At 46.2% G+C, this 19,743-nt stretch overlaps 1 protein-coding gene across 17 annotated transcripts in view; it reads left to right on the plus strand.

The window, feature by feature from the left end:
- The window catches only part of TRAPPC9 (trafficking protein particle complex subunit 9), a 714,602-nt gene that overhangs the window by 285,634 nt on the left and 409,225 nt on the right, over positions 1-19,743 (plus strand). For 4 of the 17 annotated variants that reach the window (XM_054246591.2, XM_078353098.1, XM_054246592.2 and 1 more), the window contains one exon: positions 16,838-17,023. The exons of the other annotated variants lie outside the window; for them this stretch is intronic. In XM_054246591.2, coding sequence (XP_054102566.2) covers positions 16,838-17,023 — 186 coding nt within the window. The remainder of the gene's footprint in view (positions 1-16,837; positions 17,024-19,743) is intronic. 17 annotated transcript variants of the gene reach the window in all.

Here is a 19,743-nt window from a genome sequence, read left to right on the forward strand (position 1 = left end):
ACCCCCTCCACTGTCAGAGGTAGTTTAACCCCCTCCACTGTCAGAGGTAGTTTAACCCCCTCCACTGTCAGAGGTAGTTTAACCCCCTCCACTGTCAGAGGTAGTTTAACCCCTTCCACTGTCAGAAGTGGTTTAACTCCCATGCACTGTCACAGGTGGTTTATCCCCCTCCACTGTCAGATGTAGTTTAAACCTCCATTGTGCAGAGCTAATTTAAACTGACACCATGTCCGTTTTCAGTTGGATGCAGTCCTGGCTTCGAGTTCTGTCTTCCTGTCTCCGTGGAGTCCTCCCTGTGTGGGGAGTGCTCTGCTCCACCTTGCTGTGCTCCACACGTGCTCATACCTTCAGGGCCAGTGCAGGGCTACAGCCTCTACCTGCCCTTCCTCCTGAGTAAAGAGACAGCTCTTCCTCTGTGTGGCCACATCAGCTGGTACATACTTGAGTGGGAGCAATGACTCTACGGAATATCTATTATGTGTTTGTTTAGCCTTTAGATCTGAACTCAGCCTTCCTCCTCACAGATACTCCTGAAGATGGAGCTCTTGCATTCTGAATGTTGACCCCTAGCATCCCAGGCGATTCCTGCACAGAGGGCCTTGATGGGCACAGCCATACCTACACCTGCAGTCTTGCTTTGAATGCATTAGAAAGTGTAAATATTACCACGGCACTGGAATAGAGCATGGGACATATCAGGAGTATTGACTTCGAGTTTTCCCAGTTTGTCCCTCCTCTGGGTCCACAGGGTCTCTTTGACCCCCAGACACACTGCCAGGCAGTGCAGGTGCTGGGGGATGGAGAGTGGAAGGCCCTCCACGGCAGAGGGCCTCGGCTCTTGGTGTGCTTTGACTTGATTGGCACTTTTATACCTTGCTCTTTGTGATTCTTGCTATGAATAAGTCCCATAAGATTTTTTTTTTCTGTTGCCCAGGCTGGAGTGCAATGGCCCCAGCTCACTGTAATCTCCACCTCCCAGGTTCACCCAATTCTCCTGCCTCAGCCTCCCAAGTAACTAGGATTACAGGTACCCACCACCAAGCCCAGCTAAATTTTTTATTTTGAGTAGAGGCCAGGTTTTACCATGTTAGGCAGGCTGGTCTGCCTGCCTTGGCTTCCCAAAGTGCTGGGATCACAGGCGTGAGCCACCATGCCCACCTGTCTTGTAAGATTTAACAAGCCATAGCTGTAAGCGTAAATAATCACAAAGACCCTCAGTGACTTGGAGGGTTTTACAGGCATGTTCTTCCTGAGAACTTAATCTTCAGCAGTTGTCTAGATAATGTCCCATTTTGTACATACAGTAAAATTTTAATATTTTCAGTGGATGGTGAATAAAGTTGCAGCATTTATTTAGTAATTGTTTCTTCTTTTAAAAGAGTCGTTTTCTTTACCTATGTATTCCATCTCCAATCTCTTTCTGTCGGTAGTAAGATATCTATATCTCTATAGGCCTCTATAATGCTTATGCATATAAACATTAAGAATATTAAGATTTAAGAGGACATTTTGATTGTCTAGCCAGAGAGATGCCCAACCCAACTCCAACTGGTTTATTCAGGAGAGGTCATTTAATGGAAAAGTGCAATTGGAGGTTTGTTTTCAGTTTCAGACATGTCTCTCAACTGTCTAACCTGTTGATTGCAACTTGACAGCATTCTCAGGCTCCAGGTGGCAGGAATGTGGCTGACCAGGGGTCAGGCTGATGTTTTCCTAGGTGTGAGATGATAAGAAAATAGCGTGTATTTCTCTGTCTTGATTGAAAAACCTCCGACCCACCTCTTCAGGACCCAGTCACCTGCCCAAGGTTCTTGAAGGCTGGGGCTGGCCAGGCTTGAGTCTGAGACTCACTTTGGAAGCTGCAGGCCTGGCCATTCCTGCAGCCAGCACAGGAGTGTGCTGGAGCTGGGTGGTTCTCCAGAGGAAAATGGGGGTGTTGTGACCAGAAGAGGAGAGCTTGTGTTGGGCTGCAAAACAGCCACCTCATCCATTCCTTCCTTCAAAGAGTGCTCCCGAGCCTGCTTTTCTACGGCTCTTTCTGATCCTTGTCAGCTTCCCGGTGAGCCTTCTTCATGCCTCCTTGAGTCTCTGTGGCTCATTATGCTGCAGATCAGAGTGTGATGTCTGTATGTTTTCCTAATTGGATTTCGAGTTCCCAAGAGGTAAGACTCTTTTTCTGCCTTTCTCCCACAACCCTTGGCACGTATCAGATCCTCAACAAACATTTCAGGGAGGCCACAGGCAGAGAGGATGTGGAATTTGGAGTGAGGCACGCCTGGCTTTCTGCTGGGGCTGTTTTGCTTACTGGCTGAGCAGCCTTCAGAAGGTCATTTTCCTTCTGTGAACTTAGTTTCTTCATCTAGAGAACAGGCATGATATTGTCTCCTTTGCTAGAGCGATTCGAGGATTAGGTAGGGTGCCTAGCATAGCATCCGACAGAAATGAAAGATCATGGCTCTCAATGTCACATGCGTGACATAGAGGACACGGTCACACAGCAGCTCCAGCTGTCCCCACCCCACTGCCACTTCCAGAAATCACAAATGATGAGCATCTTGATAGGGCTTCTGTTTGTTAAAAGAGCAATATAAGAAGATTGATATAATGACTTTATTGCTTCTAATAAAATGCTTTTAAAAAGTCATGTAAAATATTCACATACGGCAGGGCACAGTGTCTCACGCCTGTAGTCCCAGCACTTTTGAAGCCAAGGTGGGTGGAATGCTTGAGTCCAGAAGTTTGAGGCCACCCTGGGCAACATGGTGAAACCCATTTCTACTGAAAATGCAGAAAACAGCTGAGGGTGGTGGCACATACCTGTAGTCCCAGCTACTCAGGAGGCTGAGGTGGGAGGATCAGTTGAGCCTGGGAGGTTGAGGCTGCAGTGAGCTGTGATCCCACCACTGCCCTTTAGCCTGGGTGACAGAGTGAGATTCTCTCTCTCTCAAAAAACAAAAAAAGACTAAATACATTTGAGCCATTTTTGTCTTCAGATCTGTGTGGCTCATTTCCTTTGTTTTGTTTTTCCAGCGTATTTCCAGAATTTCAGTTCTTTGCTGCTGCTCTTATTGCTTTATAGGCTGGTGCTGCCAGCCCTGGCTCAGTAGCCCTCCAAATCAGCTGCGTAGTTGTTGCTAGCATGAGTTAGGATGATTCCTCACCATCCTCAGAGTTAAGTCCATTTTCCTTTGGAATTTCTTGCTGTCATGTCTGGTCCTCCCTGGAAGGCAGGGGCAGATGGATTGAAGGCCAGGAGGGTGGTGCTGCCCAAGGGGCCAGTGTCCAGGGGAACAGGCCTGGGGCCAGGCCATCCAGATCTGGGGTTCATTTCACTCTCTCCAGCTTCATGCTTCCCCACCCCTCAAAAATTATTTTTCTCTGTAGCCCACAGATCTTTTATGCACTGAATAGTTCTCGTGTCTCCTTCACTAGGGTGTAAGTTCTATGGGGAGACGCACCAGGTTTTGTTTACTGCTCCGCTCTCAGTGTTTTGAACAGTACATGGGACATAGTAGGCTTTTAATAAATGCCTGTTGAATGACTCATAGTCTCTGGAGGGACAGGCAGATGAACCAACATGAATGGGATAAGCATGGGAGCAACATGAGCCTAGAGTAGCCTCTGCACCTCTAAGGAAGCTGTGAAATATTCATTTATTTTTAAGTAAATAAAAATAAAATTGCTATTAGTTTTTTACAGTAAACATCAATAATACTTGAAATAAAAAGTCGTTACCGAGTGTAAATCAAAACCACAACGAAGCACCACTTCACATCCACTAGGATGGCTGTGATCACACAGCTGGAAGGTAACAGGTGTTAGTGAGGATGTGGAGAATTCGGAACGCAGGCACATGACTGGTGGGAGTGGAATACAGCTCCTCAAACACTGACACAGACAGTCAGCCTAGGAGCCAGCAATTCCACGGAGAGGCACAGGCCCAAGAGGACCTAAACAGGTATCCAAGCGAGTATGTGCGCACACATGTTCATAATAGCATGACTCACAGCAGCCCAAAGGTGGAAAGAGCCCAGATGTCCATCGACAGATGAAAGGACAGACAGAATGTGGAAGGGCCTTATGCTGACGTACTGTCCAGTCACGAGAAGGAAGAAAGCGGTGATGCCCACCACAGCGCATGAGTCTTGAGAACAGGCTGAGTGAGAGAAGTGAAGTGAAATATGCTTCCGTGTATAGGAAATACTCGGAATAAGAAAATCCATAGACACAGAATGCAGATTGGTGGTTTTCAGGGCCTGGGCGGGGAGAAGGGGAATCAGCTGCTAAATGCATGTAGGGTTTCCTTTTGGGTTGAAAAAATGTTTTAGAACTGGGTAGAGGCGGTGGCATAACGTTGTGAATGCACTAAATGCCGCCAAAGTTTTCACCTGAAAATGGTTCATCTTACATTATGCCAATGTCATCTTCACTATATGTTATTGACAAATCTAAAAAATCATCCTGATCACTTTGAAATGATCAGAGTGTGTGGTGACAAAGTGATGAAGTTGCCACACTAGTAAGATACCTTTAACTACCTCATTGTCACTGCATGTCATTATCGAGCAAGTGACCTGACGGAGGAGAAAGCTGGTGTTTGGGGAGGGGAGATGATGGCTTGATGTCTCTTTCAGTCTTGCCCAAGTATGTGACTTACAGCCCTAAGCCGCATTTCATGCAGTTGCTGCATAGATATCTGCAAAACTTCAGCTTCCCCTTTTATCCATAATGCATATTTTCTGGGTGCCGGAGAGGGGAAGCTTTCCCTTCAGTTAACCGTTGAGAAAATGGAAATGTTCCCGTTTTAATTACTCTTGCTTCTTTGTAGAGATTCTGGGTCTGCTTTCGTGTGGTGGACTTTTGATTTAGAAATGAAAGAAAGGTCCGGGCGCGGTGGCTTACACCTGTAATCCCAGCACTTTGGGAGGCCGAGGCGGGTGGATCACGAGGTCAAGAGATCGAGACCATCCTGGTCAACGTGGTGAAACCCCGTCTCTACTCAAAATACAAAAAATTAGCTGGGCATGGTGGTGCGTGCCTGTAATCCCAGCTACTCGGGAGGCTGAGGCAGGAGAATTGCCTGAACCCAGGAGGCGGAGGTTGCGGTGAGCCGAGATTGAGCCATTGCACTCCAGCCTGGATAACAAGAGCAAAACTCCGTCTCAAAAAAGAAATGAAAGAAAGAGAAATACAGATTCATGCTTATGAAATCATAGGAGCTTAAAACTCATCATCAGCCCCATCTCCCTACTTGAGCTTTCCTCTTAAATTTCCAAGTTTCCTTGAGATATTCCCATTCACATGCCTTCATGTTCCTATAAATGCCACATGTCTGGAGGTGAAGCTGTCTTTTTACCAGTCAGACATAGGCTCAAGAACCGTTTCAGCTGCTACCAGCTGATGGTCTCAGTCAGTTATCAGAACCTCCATTTCCACCCTTGTGAAGTGGGGATGGTGGTGGCTTTCCGAAGACTGTTGTAGGATTCAGAGGATGCCGGGTGCAAAGTACCTCATGTGCTTTTGGCATGTGGTGTGTGTAAAGGTGTTTCTTACCCCTTCTATCCCACTCTCTAAACTGTTTCATCCTTATTGTTGAAATCCTTTTATAAAAATCTGTGGTATAACCATTAATTCTCTACCTAATTGTCAGTGTTGCTCTTAGGTCCCAAAGCCTTAGCTGTCTGTTTATTCTTGTGCTCTCTGTCACTTGGATATTGACATTAATCCTGCATACTCCCATATCAACCTGATTCCTATAAGTTTTTCATTTTTTTTTTAAGGCCATGAACTATCACTTAGACCCCTCTGTGTCCTGTGTGACCTGATACCATTGTGAAAATACAGGCAGTTGCCAGTGAATACTCCTGCCTGATTGATTCAGCTACCTTTTTTGGTCATTAGTACTATAATGGAGAGACTGTTGGCTTTGCATTCAAACAAGCTAAGTAGCAATCATGCTTGCTGGGAGGTGGAGGACACATTGCTTTCCCTCCCCATCTCTTCGATGGAGGCAGCAGCAGTTCTTGGCTCAGCTGGGAGGGAGCGGGGCAACATGTCAGGCCCAGGCCCTGCACAGGGCTTTGGATGTGAGAGCTGATGTTTTTTTCACTGGATAAGAAGGCTGTAGACACATTTGGAAGATGAAGACTGAGGGGTGAGTTGGCTAAGCTCTCAGTGCAGGTGTCTAGAAGCCAGCACTCCCACCCCACAGGGCTGCCTGCTTGCTTTGTTGATGCATGTGGGCTTCTAGACCCCAGCCTGGTATCTGATATTTCTCATGCTGGAAGAATAGAGGATCTTGTCCTACAATTGCCAGACCCTGGGATGTCTGGGGAAAATATTTCCCTAGAAATGATGCTCATGCCTTTCCTCCCTTCTTTAATTGTACTGTGTCGGAGGGCTTGCACACACTCCTGTGTGTGTTCACAATCCCGACTCCCCGTGGGAACTGGAGCTCCCTGGAGGTGAGAACCATGTGTCCACTCTGTTCCCGACCCTGGGCATGACTGACAGCATGGCTGTCCAGGAGGAAAGACTCTTCAGTCAGGGCTGCAGTTGCTACTCTAGAAGGTTAGGGCTGGAGGGAGATTGCGCTTATGGCTTTTCTTCTTTCCAGTTGAAAGTTGGGTTGGTCTAAGCTCATGTCTGAACTTTGGTGTGACGGCACTCACTGCTGATGCTCAGGCTGGCTGCTGGGGAGGGAGCCATGGGACCTGATGAGTGCGCATTATTGCACAGGGGCTGATTTTAGTGGGGCTGATTTTGGCGGGGTCGATTTTGGGGAGCTTTCTCTCAGGCCTTTTGGGCATCATGATGAGTGTTACCCACTGAGGTTGCTATTCCAGTTGGACTCCACTCCACCTGGTCTGGGTATACATGTGCATAGCATGCTGTGGTGCATGCAGGCGAGGCTCCTGGAGGAGATGTGGACAGCATGGATGGTCGGGGCACCCTGGCTGCTCCAGGCATCGAGGGAGGCAGGATCATGGCACTGAAGCAGAGGGAGCAGCATGAAGAGAGAAAAGTGCAGATGTAGGAAGCAGTCGGGTCTCACTGGGTCATGTGTTTTGAGGGGCGGGGTGTAGTGAAGGGTGAGGAATGATTCTGGAGAGGTAAGCAGAGGCAGCAGGATAGACTGGCTAATAGCCTGGGCTCCGGGCAGGTTGCTTTGGTTTGAACTGTGGCTCAGCTCCTGCCTTTGCAGGTAATCGCGGGTAAGATACTTCAGCTCCATGGACTTCTGCCTTTCCTTTCCTTTCCTTTTTTTTTTTTTCTGATGGAGACACGCTCTGTTGCCCAGGCTGTAGTGCAGTGGTGCAATCTCAACTCACTATCACCTCTGTCTCCCAGGTTCAAGTGATTCTCCTGTCTCAACCTCCAGAGTATAGCTGGGACTACAGGCACACACCACCATGCCTGGCTAATTTTTTTGGTATTTTTATTATTTTGTTTTATTATTTTATATTTTATTTCATTTTATTTTTTTGAGATGGAGTCTCACTCTGTCACCTAGGCTGGAGTCCAGTAGCACAATCTTGGCTCACTGCAACCTCTGCCTCTCAGGTTCAAGTGATTCTCATGCCTCAGCCTCCCCAGTAGCTGGGATTACAGACAGGCACCACCACGCCTGGCTAATTTTTATAATTTTGGTAGAGATGGGGTTTCACTCAGGTAATCTGCCCACCTTGGCCTCCCAAAGTGCTAAGATTACAGGCATGAGCCAGTGTGCCCAGCCTAGTACTCATTTTATAAAGGGAGTGTTGGCATTGAATCTGTTTATCCATCAAAGCATTTGGCACATTTCCTAGTACTTAGTAAGTACTTACACTGAAGGCATTACCTTATTATGAGCAATGCCAGGCGTTGTGGCCCCATCATCCCAGCAGCCTGCTCATGCCAGACTAGAGAGAGGGCAGGGGGCTGCTGCTGATGTGGCAGAGAGATGATTTGGGCTTGAACCAGGGGTTAGCTATGGGCAGGAGAGGCTGCATCCAGGGGACATTCAGTGATAAAACTGACGCACATCAGGGATTGGCAGGATGTGGTGGGGTGGATTTTGGTTCCTGACTTGTGGAGCTGTGGATGGAGGGAGGAGGGGCATGCCCATGCAGAGTTCCACATGGACTCGCTGAGGCCCAGGGCACCATGGCTAGCTGTCCAACTGAGTCTGAGACAGAGATAGACATGGCGGTTAGTACCAGGCAGGGGAGAAGGCAGACACAGAATGGGAGCAGTCACTCAAGGCATGATCTTGTGGGAGAGGAAATCGGGCCATTCTGAATTCTGCATCCTGGTGTCTGAGGGATGGGAAGATGAAGAGCTGTTCACAGAGGAGACTGGAGAGGAAGAAGGAAGAAGGCAGGCTGCGCCACAGAAACCCAGGCGTTGGCTAGAAAAGGTACACGATTAATAGAAGGGAGACCCAGCTGGAGAAATGGGAAAAATATCCACTGAATTTGGCAATGTGGATTTGTTGACGACTTATGAAGTGTTTAGGGGAAGTTTATAGAGTTTATAGGCAGAAGCCAAATTACATACTGAGGAGCCATTGGGACAAAGTGAGCAGCAAATGCAGTTTCTGTCTCCTGAAGTTTGGTTTAAACATTAAAGAGGATGAGTCGGAAGATGACGTGCGGCTCTCGTGCATCTCCATGTCCCCATTGCCTGGAGCCCCCCTGGCCTGTGTGGGTGTGGCTGTGTCTGTGGAGTACATGTGGGTGCCAGGTGACTTCTCCCCATTTGTCTGCTCCGTACTTTAATAAAAGATACACAGCATAGAGATTTTACTCTTTCTAAATTTTTTGTATCTTCATGAACGATTTAAATTAGCAGTTTTTTTTATTAGGGGAGATATTTTTAGTTTCTCTGAAAATTTCTCCTCCTTTCCATTTGTTAATTAATGCTAAACCTTCTTTTTAAATATAATTTGTCAGTCAGTTCTCTTTTTACAACCACTTTCTTGCTCCTGGACTTAATACGCTTCTGCACTGACCTTATCCTGTTTGGAGACCAGAATGAATAATTATATTCTGAGTCCCCTACCCTCCCCCTCCTTCTCTCCCTTAAAAGGCAATTTATTGAAACAAAGGCTGCAATAACTATTGGGAACTCTGGATGTATTCTGTAGGTATAGTCAGGCTGATATGATTTTGGACTCAGGCGTTTCCAAGATGCCGGCTGTCATGTGAGATGCGCTGCGTAGTGTTCTGAACCTCTCTGGTCCAGCTGCCAGAGAGGCCGCTCTTGATTTCCCACTAAAGTCGTTCATTCAGGACCTCGTTCAGTTATTCATTGTTTCATTCGGCACTGAGATGGTATCAGCCTTGGAATTTATTCTCTTTGGTGGAAAATGGCAATACCATCCAGAAAATTGGACACATAATCTGTGCTCGGTGCTCGGCAGCTAACATTCTTTTTTAATGAGTCTGGCTGGGTGCAGGATTCTGGGCTAGGTTCTGGGCATTGGGAGAGGTTAGTCCCTAACTTTAACGCACTCAGAGCCCAAGTTTGAAACTCGAGAAATTTGGCTTTGAAAGTCACTGTGAGGTGGACCAAGCTGCTGTGCTTCTGGGGATGAAGGTTGATGGCCTCAGGGCAGGACTAGAGTGTGCAGCAGCTCTGTGCAGCGCTGGTGGGACTGGCGGTTGGCAAGCCCTCTGCGTGCCTAGCTGCTGCCTTGCTGCAGGAACTGGGCAGTTGCCTAGAGCTGAAAGACTGTGGACTATATTTTTAAAAAATTACCTAAAAAAGTTTTGGTGGAATGCATACATTATAATGGTACAATTTGCCATTGTAATAATTTTTTTTTTTTTTTTGAGACAGGGCCTCACTCTGTTGCCCAGACTGGAATGTGGTGGTGCAATTGTAGCTAACTACAGTCTCAACTCCTGGGCTCAAGCAATCCTCCCACCTCAGTCTCCCAAGTAGCTAGGACTGCAAGTGTGTGCCACCATGCCTGGCTATAATTAAAAAAGTATTTTCTTGGTGGCTCATGCCTGTAATCCCAGCACTTTGGGAGGCCAGGCGCGGTGGCTCATGCCTGTAACCCCAGCACTTTGGGAGGCCAGGCGCGGTGGCTCATGCCTGTAATCCCAGCACTTTGGGAGGCCAGGTGCGGTGGCTCATGCCTGTAATCCCAGCACTTTGGGAGGCCAAGGCAGGTGGATCACGCCTGTAATCCCAGCACTTTGAGCGGTCGAGGCGGGTGGATCACACCTGTAATCTCAGCACTATGGGAGGCCGAGGCGGGGGGCTCACGCCTGTAATCCCAGCACTTTGGGAGGCCAAGGCGGGGGGCTCACACCTGTAATCCCAGCACTTTGGGAGGCCGAGGTGGGTGGCTCATGCCTGTAATCCCAGCACTTTGGGAGGCCGAGGCGGGTGGATCACAAGGTTAAGAGATCGAGACCATCCTGGTCAACATAGTGAAACCCCGTCTCTACTAAAAATACAAAAAATTAGCTGGGCTTCGTGGCGTGTGCCTGTAATCCCAGCTACTCAGGAGGCTGAGACAGGAGAATTGCCTGAACCCAGGAGGTGGAGGTTGCGGTGAGCCGAGATCACGCCATTGCACTCCAGCCTGGGTAAGAGCGAAACTCCGTCTCAAAAGAAAAAAAAGTATTTTTTTGTAGAGATGAGGTCTTACCCTATTGCCCAGGCTGGTCTCAAACTCCTGGCCTGAAGCAGTTCTTGTGCCTCAGTCTCCCAAAGTGCTGGGAACATAGTGTGAGCCACTGTGCTGGCCCCTGTAACCATTTCAAAGGTGAGTTGAGCAGCAGTAAGTGTGTTGACATTGCTGTGCAGCCATCGCCACTGTCCGCCTCACAGAGCTTCGTGCTTTTGAATCGACCCTCTTCCCTGCAACTGAATTATTATGTAGGTGGACAGGCCATATAGTTTGTTTATCTTTCATTTATTTAATATTTAGTGAGCACCTACTATGTATTAAGCATGGGACTTGGTTCTGGAAATACAGATCAAGTAAGATAGGTACCATCTTTAAGGCACTCAGTGTGTCGAGCAGATGAATAAAGGAAGCAGTACAGGCCTAGGTGAGACTAAGTACATAAAAAAGCCTTCAACGTAACAGCATGTGGAGAAGCAGGTGGCTGACACCGTGTGCTGGTTTCAGGGAAACATGAGCAGCTCAGTAGGGCCGGATCCTAGGCATGAGGCTGAATGTGAGTTCATGGAGTAGCAGGAGGGGAGGAAAGGAGCGGGGTGGTAGGCAGTGGCTGTCCCCTGTTTTGCTCATTTGGAACTTTCTTGAAAGAGAAACCTTGGTATTTCACTCATTCTCAGTTTTACCTGGATTCTCTCGGTAGAGCTCGATTCAATTTGCACAAATAGAGTGGTAAACTGGAAACTGAAGGCAGACAGATAGCATCACACCACAGGACTAGTGGCCTAACAGGTCCGCTAGGGGCTGGCATGGGCAGCTCTGTCCACAGAGGCATCTTCAGGGAAAGAGCTCAGGGCTCCTTGCTGCCAGATGCTCAGGCTTGGCTGCAGGGGGCTGCCCATTTGGCTGCAGCCCAGCCTCTTTGTGAGTGTCTTCACACCACCTGGCTGCTCTGTGCATCCTGGTGGCCTGCTTTGCATCTGTAGTGCCCTGCCCCCACCCTGCCCTTTCCCTCTTTCTCTCTTTCCCTCCCTTTCTCCCCTTTTGAGGCCTCTCATTGCCCAGTCTAGATGCTGAGCCATTGTTGTGCCTCTCTTGTGGCCCTGTGATACGCTGGAATGAACAGTTGCACAGATCGAGCATCCCTAACTTGAAATCCAAAATGCTCCCAAATCCGAAACTTTTTGAGCACTTGCATGACACCACAAGTGGAAAATTCCACCCTTACTTGATGTGATATGTCACAGTCAAAATGCAGTCAAGGCTTTGAGGCACCAAATTATCAAAAGTATCACATAAAATTACCTTCAGGGTATGTGGATAAGGTATACATGAAACAGAAATGAATTTCATATTTAGACTTGGGTCTCATTCCAAAGATAGCTCATTATGTATGTGCAGATATTCCAAAATGCACAAAAATCAGAGACATTTCTGGTCCCGGGCATTTCAGTTAGGGGATACCTGACCTGTGTCTGAAGTCGCAGGACCAGGGAGGGAATCTTGACTGCTGCTTGCTCGCTGTGTCATCCAGGGCCAGCCACTTCATCTCTTGGAGCTGCAGCTTCTGCGTCTGTCTAACTGGGATGAGAGTTACCTCGAGTGTTGTGTGCGTGCAAGGTACCTGGAACACAGCAAGCACCCAGAAAATGCCTGAGGGTGATGTACACAGGGAGGGGCGAGAGTTCCGGATTCAGATGGAAACACGGGGTCCCAGCAAACTCTAGGGTCAGCCAGTTCTTAGCCGTGAGACATTTTAGCAAGTCATTGACTCCTTTAAGCCTCGACTTCCTCATTTGTAAAACAGAGACAAAAATAGCCACTTCTGATGAAATCAGGCTGTTAATTTAAGCACTGGACACATTACATGATGCACAGCAAGCCCTTAGGAATCTCGCTCTTGTTTCAAAAGTCATGATAATCTGGTCCACTGGTATCTGATCCCTTTCACTGGCTATTAAATAGGGCAGGAACTTCTAAAACAGGGGCCACAGACTCCTTCCTTTGGTGGCGTAAGGAAGAGGAACATGGTTGATGCGGCGGCAGGCGACGTTTGAACGTTGCAGTTCCCCTGTTTGGCCACACAGGGCTGCCCTTTCTCACGAAACAGCTTTGCACCACCGTGGGCACCTTACACAAGCCTTGTTTCTGAAATAGGATTCAGAATTTGATTTGGTTTTTTTTTTTTTCCCCTCCTCTTTTACATGTAATGCTTGGTTTTCTTTGGATTTGCAGAGAGACTCGACTTCCTTCCTTACTTTAGTTAAATGATTTGGATGAGATTCAGAAGACGTTCTGGCATTATCTGTGAAATACTGCTTTGTTTCAAACGCAGTGCTCTCTTTCTTCCTTGCCTAATGTTCTTTTCTTGTGGACATGATTTGGAGGCAGGTGGGAGGCAGACCTTTGCAGAGGAGATATCTGCAGATGTGGAAGGAGCTGGGGAGCAGTGGGATGCAGGGGAAATTGCGGGGCTTGGGAACAGTAATTCAACAGTTACTTCCTGAGGTCCTGCTGTGTGCAAGGCACTATTCTCAGTGTGTTGGGAAAATCCATGGCTGGAAGAAAGAAAGATTCCTGCCCCCATAGAGCCCGCATTCTGGTTGGGGTGATAGTAAATGGGATAATAGATTTAGGCATTTTAAATCTAAATTTAATGAAGTGGAATTTTGAGTATTAGGTGTTAGGAACAATAGAAAAAAGAGCAGCAGAAGAGAGACGTGCAAGCTTGGTGAAGGTGGGCAGGGGAGGCTCTGCATGGGCGGGCCAGACTTAGGCGCCCCTGGCTCTCCACTTCTCGGGTCTGTCCCTGGTAGGGAAGTTCCCCCAAGGGCAGAGACTAGGTCTTAATACATGCTGCAGCCTAAACTTCAGCGTCTGGATGTTCGTAGGTGTTCTTCTACCAGCTGATGGGTGATGGATGAATACATTCGTGCTTCTAGGGGAAGTCACTTGACGTTTCTGAGCTCTTGTTTGTTAAGCTGTAAAATTGTGTCAAATGAGTTCTTGTTTACACATTTAGGGGAAGAGATAAGATGAGTCCGGGGTAGTGCTTGGCACATAGTAGATGCTCAGTGTCACTTCCATTCTGGGGACAGTCTGCCCACCGCCCACAGCTCAGGAGTATAGATGCTGCTCAGCTTGCAGGACCAGAATAGGGAGGTTGTAGTGACTTATCAAATATTGTTTACTTTAGAAGTAACATACTCTGAAACATTTAAATTTATTTATATGTGGTCCTTATTGCTGTTGTAAGAAATACTGTCAACTGAGGGGCTTAAAACAGCACAGACTTGTTATCTTGCAGTTTTGGAGGCCAGAGGTCTCAGTGGGTGAAATGCCTTCATTCCCAGGGCTCTTGGGGAGAGTCTGTCTCACTGCCCTCCTGGCTTCTGCAGGCTGCCTGTATCTCTTGGCTTGTGGCCCCTTCCTGCATCTCCAGAGCTTGCAGTGTTGTACCTTCAGTTTCCTCTCTGACATTCCTGCTTCCTTCTTTCCCTAATGAAGACCCTTGTGATTATACTGAGAGTTACTAGGGTGACCCAGGATAATCCCCTCATCTCAAAGTCTTCATCTTAATCACATTTGCAAAGTCTCTTTTATATGTAAGGTCACATTTTCACAGGTTCTTGGGACTGGGATGTGGATATATTTGAGGAGGGTCTGTTACTTAGTCTACCATCTTAAGCAAATTTTTTGACTAACAATTCCATGTCAAAGAAAAACATGGATGAGTGCACCAAGATTGTGTATGTTGGGTTGTCTGTTAAAGCATTATTTCTAATACCAGGATTATCAGAAGCAACAGAAATGTCCAACAGCAGGGAATTACATTATGACATATGACCATTAAAAATAAAAGTCGAAGGAGACTGTTAACATAGAAAAACATCTATGACTTAAGAAATAAAAGGCAAGTTATGAAACAGTGTGAATGATATGATCCGGTTCTTATAAAAATAAGCATTTATATATATGCATAGAAGAATGTCTAGAAGAATATACACCAAGATGTTAACAAGGGTTATTTCTGTATTTTGGGATTAGAGGCAATTTTTCTTCTTTTTGCTTCTCACTGTTTCCTAATGTTTTGACAGTGAAAATGCATTAGTGTTAGAAAAAGAACCCCCTCCTTTTTTTTTTTTTAAAGAAAGATTACTGAAATTTAGTAAAAAAATTTATGATCAAATACAGAATTGGCATCTGAGAGTTTCACTTGTTGAAAATGAGTTGGATTTTTATTTTAATTGCATTGTTAGCCTTAGATTGGACAAGAGTGCCCTGCTTAGCGCCTCACAGTGTCACATGGGATCTCAGTGTTCTGCTCTGAGCCTTTCCAGACCCCTGCACTCATTTCATCATCCACTGATGGTGGATTGGTTCCTCCCTCCCTTCTCCTCCCTCTCCTCCGCTTTGTCCGCAGAGAGAAGAAAAGGCAGGCTTTTGAATGGAAAAGGAATGCTTTTCCAATTTTTGCTGCAGCACAATGGCTTTATGCTCATTTTATTTGGGCCTGCTTTTTTGAAACTCTCCCCTTCTTACTTTAAAATTTGTGTCATTCTGCTTTCACACCTTTTTATTTTAGCATCTTCTCTGCAATGTCTCCGTTCTAGGGCTCTTCTGACAGTCCTCAGATTGTATCGGTGGCGGTACTCTTCTCTTCATGGTTGTAACTTAAAAACAGATTACTTTTCTTCATCTGTCCGAGCCTGAGGCTGCATCTTCTGTGATGCAGAGGTCACGGAGGGAGCGAGGCTGGAGCTCCATTGCTTCGGCCGTTCTGTTCTAATATCACAAAACTCCGAGGCTCCGGCTGCGGAGAAAGGCTATTACCAAATTTCTTTTGGGAATCATGTGGTCTTTCTCTTGTATGAGAGAAGGAGGAAAATAAATGTGTAATTAAAGAAATAATATGATAGTATTTCTACTTGCAGTGATAATGACTCAAGTTTCACAGAGTCCTTTGCATCTATCTTTCATTTGAGCCTTGAAGGATCCCTGTGTGGGAGGCACTTTCCAGAGGCCGAAACTGAGGCTCGAAGATGTTAAATGATTGCGCTGAAGTTACGTAACTTGTAAACGTCCAGGCTGCGCTGAATGCTCCACTCACCTTGCGCTCCGGCTGGTGCTGCCTGATGTCTGTGTGTTTGTCATTTTGGTCGGGATCACAGGATATACGAAGCAGGTGGTGGCCGGGGTGTTTAGCATGCATCTGGGACCCTGGTGCTGTGCTGGTTCTGTTCTGATTCACCTCGCAAGCCTTTCTGTGTTGAATGTTTCCCTTTTGTTCAGGAAGGAATCAGCTGAGGCTCATAGAGGTCAGGAAGACTGTCCTCAATTACACATGACTGGAGGGCCCCTGATTGCAAACCCCACCACTCCCCTCCTCTCCACGCGTTCCTTGCGGACCATGAGCAAAGATATTGACTGTTGTCGCCACCCGAGCAAGTTGTGCCCTTGACAGTCAGTCGTGGCTCTCAGATCAGTTCTTTTAGAGGTTTGCCAATGTCTTTGAAAAAGAGATGATATCTTTGTTGTTAGAATGTAACCCTTTTCCCCTGAGGCATTGCCAATCCATTTGGCAACTGTTGCAAAAATCAAATTATACCTTCAATTGGTTTAGCTGTCCTGCTTTTTCGAACATTGATTGACAGCCAGTGGGTCACATGTCAATAGACCCAAAGAAATTTATGTTTTTTGGCTGAAGGGTTACTTATTGAAACAAATGAGATGGCCCTTTAAATTGATGGAAGTGAGGTCTTCGGACGGAGGGTTGGAGGCCGTCTGTGTGGTCATCTGTGAGCTCCTCTTCATTGCAGGATGGATCTTCCCTGTCTCTAGCTCCCTGGTTCCCGGCTTTCATGTATTGGGTATTCAACAAATGCTCTTGAACATCAGGGACTTAGTTGAAGCTGTAGCAAAGGCAGGACTGTGTGGTGGCTGTGGCATCCTGCTTGGTCATTGCCAGTGGTGGGAGCACAGGCTCCTTCCTATGGCTGCCACCTGCAGCTTCCACTCATGGGTCCTGGTCCCTGCCTTCAGAGCCTCACCAAGTCTACATTAGCAGCTCCTAATCCTGAGGGGAGGGAGTCCGCAGTCCATCTCTCCTGAGCCTCTATGTCTTTGAGCCAAATGACCCTGGTGTACAAACCCATGTCGATCTCCTCACCCCTTCATGGTATTTACCAATGAAACATTTGTCATTTTAACTTGTAGCCTCCAGAATCCACCCGTCCCTTGAATATGCCTTCCAGTCTTGAGATATTTATTGTGCCTCTGCTGAGTGCCAGGGATTGCCATGAAGAAGGCTGTCCAGGTAGAACTCACAGTCTCGTAGGAGAAGATGCATCAACAGAGGATGCTCACAGGATGTCCTACATGCTGTGCCAGGGTACCGACAAGGTACAGTGGGGCCCGCAGGAGGGAAATGGCCATTCCTACTTGAGAGTTACAATGATAAAGATTTTGCTTAACAAATACTTTATTGAGTGCCTTCTCTGCACCAGCATGTGCTGGACAATAGGGACATGACGCCATGGTGCCTGCTCCCATGGGTTTATAGTCTGCGGACATAGTAATCTAATTCAAATGAGGACACATTACTGCAAACTGAGATAAAAGCTGTGAAGAAAAGGGACTTGACGTCATAGTCAGGCCCAGACAAGGGTATACGACCAGGTGTTTCTGGGGAGATGAAGTGTAAGCTGAAATCAAAAGGCTGAGTAATCATTAGGTAGTTGAAGGGAGGAGAGAGAGAATGCTCAAAGCAGAGGTGACAGAGGGCTGGGAGGCGGGAGCAGTGGTAGGGGAGAATTTAACACCCAGTTTTAGAGGCCACAGTGGGGTTTGGTATTGATCATCAGAGTAACGGGAGTCTTTTCAGGACTGCACATTGGGGAGGAGCAAATGATGAGATTTGCACCCCAGATACTGGATGGGGAGGCCAGTGTGGAGGCAGAAGGGGTCATTGAAGAGGTTGGCATATAAGATGAGGGAAAACACGGTGATAGCTTAGAATAATGTGGTTGTGGTGCCAGAGAGAAATGCATGGATTTCAGAGACACTTGGGAACAAAAAAAGGCTGTAGAAGAGAGGTGATGAATCACTAATGGGTCACAATGACTTGGGCATCAGATGGGTAATGGAGTCATTATTGAGCTAAAATGGGACACATGGGAAAGGAAAGGTGTTCTCTTTAATCGGCAGAGGTAGGGTAGAGGCGATCATGAGTTTAGTCCTAGATCTGGTGAGTTTGAGGTGCCTTTAAAACACCCAAGCAAAGTAGACAGCTGTATAAACAAATGGTGGTGTTTGAGCTGACTCTTGAGAAAATGGTTGGATAGTTTCCAGGTAAACAGTAGGAAAGGGTGTTCAAGGCATCCTGAGGCAGAGGGTGTCACATAAGCCGATGTTGGAGGCTTGAATGAGCACTGGGTGCCAGTTAGAGCATTGGGTGTGTTATAAAAGATGCAGATGGAGAGAGGCGGGGCAAGGGTAGATCCTGGAGAATCTTTGATACCCTGTTAAGAAATCTGGACTTGATCCTGAAATGTATCTGCAGGTATTGAAGGGTTTTTAGCAATTGAATGTTATAATCAAATTTGCACTTTAGGAAAATCACCATGCCCATCAAGTGAAGAATCAATTTGATGAGTCATTCATTCATTCATTCATTCATTCATTCATTCAACAATCTCACATGTTATATACTGTTTACAAGGCACTGTGTTAAATGCTGTGAAACAAAGGTCAATAAGGCAGAGACAATGCCTTTACCAAATTGATGGTCTCTGGGGAAAGACAGAGCCATAACGTAAATATAACATTAGAATGTCGTGTGGTAATTGTAACGATACCTCTGTGCACAGACTGTTGATTGCGTAGGAGAAGGGAAGCTTACCTACATTGCATTTAGGGAAGTTTTCTAAGATGAAATCATGCAATTTGAAAAGAATTATAGGGACAAATGAATGGTCATAGCAATTGCATTCCAAACAGAGGGACAGAAAGAACGAAGCACGGAGGGAAGAAGTAGCAGAGGATGTTAGGAAGTCTTAATCAATTTGTTGCCAAAAGCCAAAGGGTAAAGCAAAACTGGCGTGAAATGAGGAGGGGCCTGTGGCTGGACAGTGTCCTGTAGTCTGAGGAAAAAGCTGTGATGTCATGAGCTTCGCATTTTAGGAAGATCACATTAGGAGCTGTGGGCAAGGGACTGAGGATACCCTTTCATGATACAAATCAACATGAAACCAAATGAAAGCCTCATTAGAAAGAGAGATGAAATGCCTTAAATGGATAAAGGATAGCTTTGAAAATCCTTAGCTAACATCGTACTTAGTGATGAAACAGGGATGTTCACTCCTGCCACTTCGATTCAACATTGTGCAAAAGGTAATACTTGTGTTAGAAAATGAAACAAACAGCATCCAGGGGAAAGGAAGAAGTCAAATGAACTCTGTGATGCTATATCCAGAAAAACTTCAGTAATTCACAGAAACACTGTTAGCACTGATAAACAGGTTCTACCGGGATGCAGCATACAAGATCTGTATACAAAATTAGTTAGATTTCTATGTATTTGCAATGAAGAACAGGGAAATGAAATTAAGGAAAGAGTCCTTTTCATAATAACAGCAAACATAGCAAAATAATTAGAAATAAATCTAACAAAAAGAACTGTAAGACTTGTAAACTGACCACCATAAAACATCACTCAAAGGCGTTAAGACCTAAATAAACGGAAAGACATACCCTGCTCATGCATTAGAAGACTTCATATTATTAAGATGGCAACATTACCCAAACTGATGTAGAGGTACAGTGCATTCCCTATCCAAATCTTGTTTTTTGGTAGAAATTGACAAGCTGATCCCAAGAGTCACTTTTTTTTTTTTTTTTTTTTTTTTAAGCTTAAGTTCCTGGGAGAATGGCTTCATGCACATTAACTTAATGAATGGTTGACGTGTATTAGACCCTGTATTGTCTAAGACTTTTTTCTAATCCTTTTATATGCATTAACTGCTCTTTATAGGGAGCCTATCAATCCACATTACTAGGGGAGGAAATGGGAAATAACTAGCCCAAGGTCATAGAGCTGGGAAGCAAGGGGAGCAGGGTTCCAA

Source organism: Callithrix jacchus, chromosome 16 (assembly GCF_049354715.1).
Source record: "Callithrix jacchus isolate 240 chromosome 16, calJac240_pri, whole genome shotgun sequence".
Lineage (NCBI taxonomy): Eukaryota > Metazoa > Chordata > Mammalia > Primates > Cebidae > Callithrix > Callithrix jacchus.